Source organism: Mycetomoellerius zeteki, unplaced genomic scaffold, assembly GCF_001594055.1.
Source record: "Mycetomoellerius zeteki isolate Tzet28-1 unplaced genomic scaffold, Tzet1.0 scaffold437, whole genome shotgun sequence".
Lineage (NCBI taxonomy): Eukaryota > Metazoa > Arthropoda > Insecta > Hymenoptera > Formicidae > Mycetomoellerius > Mycetomoellerius zeteki.
Window position 1 is genome coordinate 29221 of NW_017257432.1, and position 8761 is coordinate 37981.

The 8761-nt window shown below is 33.0% G+C and overlaps 1 protein-coding gene across 1 annotated transcript; it reads left to right on the top strand.

The window, feature by feature from the left end:
* Positions 1-1141: 1141 nt before the first annotated feature.
* U3-55K (U3 small nuclear riboprotein factor 55K) lies at positions 1142-5463 on the top strand. Its single transcript, XM_018454558.1, has 8 exons — positions 1142-1456; positions 2514-2638; positions 2706-2803; positions 2901-3128; positions 3695-3807; positions 3903-4099; positions 4793-5136; positions 5225-5463. Exons 1-8 carry the CDS (start codon positions 1403-1405, stop codon positions 5461-5463), a joined length of 1398 nt encoding a protein of 465 aa, XP_018310060.1. The 5' UTR covers positions 1142-1402.
* The last annotated feature ends 3298 nt before the right edge of the window (positions 5464-8761 follow it).

Below are 8761 nucleotides of genomic sequence, written 5' to 3' on the forward strand. Positions count from 1 at the left end.
GTATATCTTTATTCTGACTGCATGTGTCAGTACAATAGACTTTGTTCTTAACATATGTATATGATCAACAGAAAACTAATAAATAAGCATATTTATTTTATCTTTCCTTAATAAATACGTTATTTCATCTTTCCTTTCTGAAATATTTTGAATTTTATCCGCGAATCATACGAATCGCGTGCTGCAACGTTTGCAGTGTTATTATAATTTTGTTGTGTTACAATATTGTTGGAACCTGTGCTGTATAGACAGATACATCAAAAATACAGTCTGCTAATATTACTAAATATTGTGTTTGATTTTCTAAATATTTAATAATAATTGGTTATATTATTATATTTTATAATATTTACCGAATATTTAGAAAAATAAAATTATAGTACTGAAAGACAGTAATTAATTACTTTAAATATTAAAATACTGTTATTCAGTACTTTTAGTCCTCAAAATACTAAATAATAATAATTATTTTTTAGTATAATAAGTAATTAATAAGTAATTAATTATTTTTTTCAATAATATATTTTGACTAATTATTTCTGTGAAACCGGAAACAATGAAAAGCACAAGAAATAGGAACAGGAAATAACAAATTTCAACCTATCAGAAACCATGTATACTAGAATGGGCGAATTCTTTTATTCCTTGTTCCTATTGCTTTTCAATGGTCGCGTTCAGCAGACGTAGGCTGCGGTCCACTTAACGCTACAAACGCTTCGAAGCATTCTTTGATTAGTCAATTCGTAAAATTCTTTGTTCTGATTGGTCGCTTAAACGTTTCGAAGCGTTTGTAGCGTCAAGTGGACTGCAGCCACAACAGAAGGAATAAAGGTGCACTCACATGCAAGTGTCAAGCAGCGGGAGCTGCAACCAATCAGCTGGGCGATACGGGCAATGGTGTAAGGGTGCGTTCACACTTTGACGGAAAAGCAGCAGCCAATCAAAATTCGCGATGATAGTCGACAATTTCGGTTTTTTGTACTACCAGTGCGAGTTGTGATTGGCCACTGTTTTTCCTCTTTCTGCTTTTCCGTCAAAGTGTGAACGCGCCTTAAAAAACATTATTAGCCGATGTAAACTAGACCATAGAAGTTTATGAGTTTACTCCGATGGCGGGGATCAAAGGACAGAGAGAGATCAAGAGCCATTCCAAAAAGAAGACGCACGTGGTCAGAAAGTTTGTTTGGCTTGAGTCGATATTTGTTCGCTTTGATCCAAGTATTGCATCTGACTATTTATAATAAGTGTGACCGGCTTTAAACAATTTAAACATTACATTATATCATCCATCAGACGTGATCTAGCCAAATCGTCTAAATCACGGAAGGCGCGTGCTATAAATGAAGAAGACGCACGTGGTTTAGGAAGTTTTTTAATTTATAACAATTATTCCGTTAATGCGATGTCGTTTTTTATAAGAAATGGGAATCGAGGAGATGGTGCACAGAAGCGTAAAGTAAGCTTTCCGATTTATCTTATTTTCTTTCACTCAAATGTGTTGCGTTCTCTAATTCTCTACTGTTTAGAGGTTAAAGCCTATTGTACAATATGCTTTTTGTTTCCTGTTTCTTGCTTTTTGCTATTTTTTACCTTGTCTTTATACCTCTTATTCCGTTTTTGTTTTCTGTCGCCCAAAATAAAAGTTAACAAACTTCGGAAGAAATACGTGACAAGAAATACAATTGTCGATAAAACGGTCGAAAAAAGGAAGAAAAACACGAGATAAAAAGCAAGAAAGAAGAAACAAAAAACACATTGTAGAATAGGCTTAAAATTCAGTTTGTTCAGAATAGTATGATTATTTTTATTTTCCCTGATTCTTGTTAAATCCATATTATATTGATTATTTGCTTAAAAGATTGTTCGAAATTACAAGATAACAAATATACTTGTCGACGAATTCTCTAGAATTATCTAGAAGTAACAGATTTCACATAGCCTGACCATATCATCGTTTAATCCTTTGCGGCACAGTGTCCTACATATATGGCACCTTTTTAACCTCAGTTTTTTATGTTTTTCATACAAGATTTGTTTGCGTCGCATGTTCCAACATGCTCTTACCGTAGCTCTTACTCATACTCACTCGGAGTTGGAACATGTTGGAGCTTTCTCTGTCTCTCTTTGACTTTAAAACGAAACAGAGAGAGTTTTAAGTCTTGCTTAAAGTCAAAGTAATGTTGGTGCATTCGGGCCTAAGTGGTTTATAAGGGCATCGATATTTGTTTACTTGTTGCATTCTAAAGTTAAGGCAAGTGATGTGCCAAACTGTGATTGGGCTGTATGAAATCTCGAGACATAAACCGTCGAAGAGGTGATACATCTTGATGGACGTGTGAGATGATCATTGTGTATGGGAGTAAAATTAAAGACGTCACTGAAATACCTAGTCTCTTGATTACTGTAACTTAAATCCTAACACAATAAAGCAATATGTTATTTATAATTTTTTTCTTATGTATAATTTAATGTGATACGACTGTTAACTTTAATTTCTAATTTTATTATATTAGCTCAATGGCCACTTTAATAAGAAATCTGTAGCTCAGTCAAAATCAAAGAAATCAAAGAAGTCCAAACTTGATGACAATGAGAGTATTGCCAGTACAGATGAAGAATTCGCAGAAGAAAATTTAAGGTAACACTAATTAAATACATTAGAAGAATATGATAATCAATGAGTATTATAAGATTTTTACTTACAGAAATGAAGCACAAAGTGAAACTGAGGAAGAGGAGGAAACTGCACAAGAAAAACGTTTGAGACTTGCAAAGAAATACCTTCAAGAAATCGAAGAAGAAGGTACAAAATTCAATGAAGTATTTTTATGTTTGATCTATATTATTTTGGAAAGAGAAAAAAATGGTCTTATGTAATAAATAAATTTTTGATATTATAGAAAAAGATAGAGCAGAATTTGAAGAAGGTGCAGTCGCACAGAGATTACGCGACAAATATTTAGAAGAAAAAGGTCGATTAAAAAAAACTGTAGCAATCGATTATACTGACCACAATGACTTCTTTACATTGAGGTGTAAGGAACATAAGCTCTCCATCACCTGTATCTGCCTTTCAAGCGATGGCAGTATATTATATACAGGATCTAAGGATGGTAGCTTAGTCAAGTGTAAGTTTATAAATTTTAGTTTTTTTTCTAATGGCATTATAATCTAAATCAGACCAGGGCCTTCTCTAGATAAGGTTTTCAAAAAGTTTTTCTGTATTTAGTTAGTTTCATGTTAGTTTATTGTAATGGCAATAAACTAACATTAAACTTACTAATTACAGAAAAACTATTATTTTGAAAGGTGTCTTAATCACCAGATGGAGCCTTTTTAGTTCCTTAAACGCGAAAAATCGCGTATGTAGGCGCAAGTGGGATTGAACTCGGGTCTACAGATCGCAAATCAATCGCACCGAGCAGCGAGCCACTCGATGCCTGAAATTTTAGCTTTAGATAAATAATATATAGGTACAAAAAAGATAAATAATATATGGGTACAAAAAAGATAAATAATATATACTTTGACCGTTCGTGGCGTTCTTTATCGTATTTGATGTATTCAAACATTACGGTCGTGCTTAAAATTCTTATAATAATATAATAGATAAAGTTCTAAAAATAATAATTTAAATAATTATCTGTTTAAATACTATTATTTATTGTGAAATAAATTGATAATTATTTATTAGGGTCAGTAAAGGAAAAGACGAAATTAAAAGCCATTAGAGGAAACAGAGGAAAGAAGAATCCTGGAATGAAATCTATACGATGTTTGGCGATTAGCACGGATGGAAGGTTTCTTGTGAGTTTAAGTGAAATTTTTTTTCATTTTATATATATATAAAAAAATATATATAAAAAAAATTTGAAATAAAGACAAGTCTTTTTTTATTATAGGTAGTAGGAGAGAGTGGATGTAAAGACATAAAAGTGTTCTCTGGTGATACTCTTAATCATATAAAGGATTTAAAAGGTCACAGAGGTTTAGTATCTGGATTAGTATTCCGTAAAGATACTCGCACGTTATACTCCGCTTCCGAAGATAAGAGCGTGAAAGTTTGGAATCTAGACGATATGGCTTACGTTGAATCTTTGTAAGTAACTTCTTGTAAATCTGATGTGGTATTTTTATATTATAGTATACATTTTATATTTTTTTTTTGGCAAATACAGAGGATAGACAAAATATAGTACTGTTAATAATAAGAGATTGGCATATATCATTTTTTGTCTTTAATACAGAGTTTATTATTGTTGAAATAGAATAGAGGCGCACATGCTTGAAGAGTATAGCTCTAACTGTGTAACGTTATACTATATTTCTAGCAAAACATCTTTTAATTGTTTAAAAAATATTAGCGAAGGAAATCTGTTTTTATTCCGCTCTTCAACACTATAAATGATTCTATAATATTAAAATCAGATTATTGCATTGGTCAGGAAAAATATTAAATATCCGTTTTGCAATACAGGACAATTTTGAAAATAGAACGAAAAGCAAATTTCCTTCTCCAATATTATTTATATAAACAATTGAAAAATTAAAAGAATAGTACAACATTTCATTGATAACTATCCAAGCATTGTGTGAATTCCAACAAGGAATAAGATAAAAGAGAAAAAGCGAGAGAGAGAGAGAGAGAGAGGGGTGATAGATTAACCTTTATAATAAAATAGTATATTTCCTAGGTGTTTATATTATTTTGTTTATCCCCTTTTATATATTGAATTTATTTATTTTATCTTTAGTTTTATCTTTATTTCTGATTGTGTTACTGTTCTTATAGATTCGGACATCAGAATGCTATTACCTCTATTGACGCACTTTCACGAGAGCGCGCTATCACAAGCGGTGGTTACGACGGAACCATTAGGATATGGAAAATAATCGAAGAATCACAGTTAATATTTAACACAAATAACGTCGGCAATAGCATTGATGCGGTTAAGCTCATCAATGAAGAGAATTTTTTTACCGGTGGAGACGACGGACAACTTTGCCTTTGGGGATGTTTAAAAAAGAAGCCGTTGTGTTCGATACCGCAGGCGCATGGAATAGACGAAACCAATGGTCAACCGATGTGGATTTCAAGTATCGCCACACTATTGAATACAGATTTAGTAGCGTCAGGTGAATTATTATAATATAACCTTGTATTCATGTTTATTATCCATATTTTTCCTTTTTTTAAATTAATTACTCAATTATAATTTTCTAGGATCGTGGAATGGTACGATCAAGTTATGGCATTGCAGTGAAAACTTTAGATCTTTAAATTTGTTGTTTGAAGTTAAATTGACGGGTTTCATAAATGCGTTAGCATTTACTCCTGATGGAAATCACCTTATTGCTGGTGTAGGTAAAGAACATAGAAACGGTAGTTGGTGGAAAATACCTGAAGCGATGAATTCTGTTGTTATTATACCATTAGTGCATAAGCAAAAGACAAATAAATAAATTAGATAAATTTGTATAGATTTATATCTTTATACTATTATGTGTATACATGGACTAGATTTGTATATATATATATTTATTTTTTTTATCAATAATGGAACGTTTTACTTACCTTTCACTTTTAATTATATTTCGAACTTAAAAATATTTTTTCAATAAAACAAGAAATAAATTAATTCGATAAAAATATCTATACTAATTATATTGACGCTCTTATAATATCGACCATCTTAATGCGATGAGAAAACTACACTTCATCAATGGTTTTGATGTGAATGAAATGAAAGAAATATTGGTCCACAGTACAAGTATTTATTCTGTACAAAAGTTGAGTTATAAAATATTATGTCCCTATTTTAGGTCTTGTTTTAGTCTTGTATACCATGCCGTCTTGAGTACATTCGTATAATAACAATATCGTCGCATGGAACGCTCGCGTCCGTCCGAGACGATTTTCCGCGTTTTCTTTACTTCATTTTATTCTGATATTCCGTGGCAAATAACATTCTTTGCGAGACAAGTCCAGCTTCCACAACGATCCGAACGATCACCAGCGTTCCGCTCGCACGAATCTTGGACTCACCGTGTACATATAAACCAAACCGACTTTAATCCGCATATTTATTCGAGTCAACAAACAGTAGTACAGCGAGTGTACGCTACTTCTTGTGCATTCTTGCGATAAGTTTTCAAACGAGTGCGATATATAGGCCATCCTTAATTGGGGGCACACCAACCCTTCCATCGTGTTTTTTTCTCCTTTTTTTTTACAGAAGCCGCTCCAAAAAAAAACCCTTTCTCTTTCCAGGCCGTGAGGGTGCTGTTCGGTGCGTTTTTTTAAGGGTCCTCAAGCGACATCGTCTTCCGCAAAAATACGCTCGATTAAATCTCTCCCTGTTTCTCTCCAGGCCGGCATTAATTTCCGCGAGGCGGACTCGGGGGCTTAATTCGGCGGATCTCGTGTGTTTCTGTTTTCTCTCACGTCGGGTCTCCTTTAAAAAATTTTTTCTATTCACTTGCTGTGTCATTTAATTGTCCGGCTTTTGACGCGGTTAATGGGTGTGTAAATTGACGTGCGCTGCGACAGGCGAACGTCTCTTCTTTTTTCTTTCTCCTTTACGGGATCTTCGTGTCTCGCTGATTGCCAGTCTTCCCTTCATAAATTCTCTCGCTTTGGAAACTAGCCAGATTTATCAAAGTATCAAAGAGTCGCCTTTAATCTAGGATCTAATAATAAATGAGCCTCGCGTTTGACAAAACCGCCTGAATTCGACGCCGTTTCCTCTGCGCGGAGCGGAGTTGGGCGAGAGCTATTCCGTTTCTCTTAGTCGATAAATCACTTATTCTTCCGCTTATTCCTATCATAACGAAATGTGCCTTTTTTCTAATAAATATCTGTGATCCATGGATATTGTTGCTTTATTGCACGATAGTCGAAAGCGATCGTTTTATTGCTATCGGAAATACTATAATCTCGCCCAACTCCGCTACACATCGTCCCCTGACGATTTTTCTTTCCGTCGTCGAAACGCGATGAAAGAAAGTTACAACGATTGCGGGGAGAGACGCGTCTTTGGTAAGCAATTGACGCTCGTTGCATGTTAGATATGGATCGGTGTTGTTCCGAGAGGATGTTACACAGTTGGAAAATTTGTATTAAATTTAACACATTTTACGGGCCTCCAACGATCCACTCAATTTTTTGTGTTAATTTAACAAGATGAATATGACAGAAAGCGTGGCAGAAAGTAACATAAATATTATGTAAAAAAATTAACACAAAAAAGATAATACTGACAAAATTTGTAAACAAATTGTGAAGTCAGATTTTTTTTAGTAAAATTAACACGTATTTTATTCATTCGTCTTAGAATTTACGTTTTAAAACACATTACTTTTATTATTTGTCAACTTATTTCTAAATTGTGTTACTTTGACACTAAAAATGTTGAATATCAATTTAACACAAAACATTTCAATACCATATGATTACTTTATGTTAAATTAATACTCAAATATGTTAAAAATTCGACACAAAATTTTAACAAGAGGACTTGAGTGGATCGTTTTCAATACAAATACAAAATGATTTTACTGTATACTATTTATCTCGGCGCGTTAGCTCCGCGAAATTGTCGTTTAGAAAATTGTCAAATGCGCGTTGTAACGTAATTCCTTAAGCGATCGAATTTCCGTCAGATGAATGCAACGTAAGAAAGAAAAAATCATCACGTGTTAAAAACGCACATACTATTCTCACGACTATCTTATTTCTTGCTTACTGTACGATCTCTTACATAACAATCTGAGAGACTTTACATATAGAAACACTTGAACGGTGCGGTAATGATTTATGTTCGACTGATGTCAGTTACACTATCACGAATAAAGCGAGTCTTGTGTTATCTTTCTCGTGTTCGTACAAAGGAAAATAAAAGGAGAAAAGTAGCTTGCGTGTGCGGAGAATATCCATTGTCAATTATTTCTAACATTAAAGAGCGAACTTAAAGTTATCACGATGATATGGTATCGCACTTTTTAGTTTATCAACAGCCATAATCCTCAGATGTAAAAAGTATTGCATAGCCCCTTCAGCGGAAACGAATTGGTTTTTACGGAAAAAATTCGTTGTTTATAAAACGCACGCGATATTAGCAACACTTGTCATTAAAATATATCCTTTTTGTTATTCTCTGAATGTACTGAAAGGTATTGATCTTTTTATCTGGATTGTTTCCGGTCTTTACCTTTTTTTCTCTGTATATCGCAACGTATTAAATATCGGAAATTGACGGTAATCGTTAAATATGGCAGTTTATTTCGAGAAGAATTGCTTTTTGAATGTGATAATTGTTTTCTTTTTTTATACTTTACGCAATACATACGAATGAAAAATATATTACATTGTGCTATAAAAAATTATTCACGGGCTTTTTATATTAATAGCGTTCTCTAGTTATAAATTTAGTAACAATATAGCAGGAATAGTAAATTGATTCAAAACATTTCTTTTTAGATGAAAATTCTTAGGCCTCTTTCTTTTCATAGCGTAACATAATGGTCAGCTTTGAACGTTTAATTAAAATAGGAAGGAAGCTGAATATAGTAGAATGTAGTAGAATTTAGGAACCACATTTTTTTAGGTCGATGAAACTTTTAATTCGTCCGATATGTATAGTTATTAATATCTTTGAATGTAAATCATGAGAGACAGGTGTGAAAAATCCTTATTATGTACGTAACGTCTTGTTTCAAAGAAACTGCTTTTTCTCATGCGATAACAAGCGATTGAAATAGA

Bases quoted from the DNA above. Each gene is read 5' to 3' on its own strand.
- U3-55K (XM_018454558.1), top strand. From the start codon at position 1,403: ATGTCGTTTTTTATAAGAAATGGGAATCGAGGAGATGGTGCACAGAAG. The intron at 3,129-3,694 runs GTAAGTTTATAA...ATTATTTATTAG, and splicing joins GGATGGTAGCTTAGTCAAGT to GGTCAGTAAAGGAAAAGACG. The intron at 5,137-5,224 runs GTGAATTATTAT...ATAATTTTCTAG, and splicing joins TACAGATTTAGTAGCGTCAG to GATCGTGGAATGGTACGATC.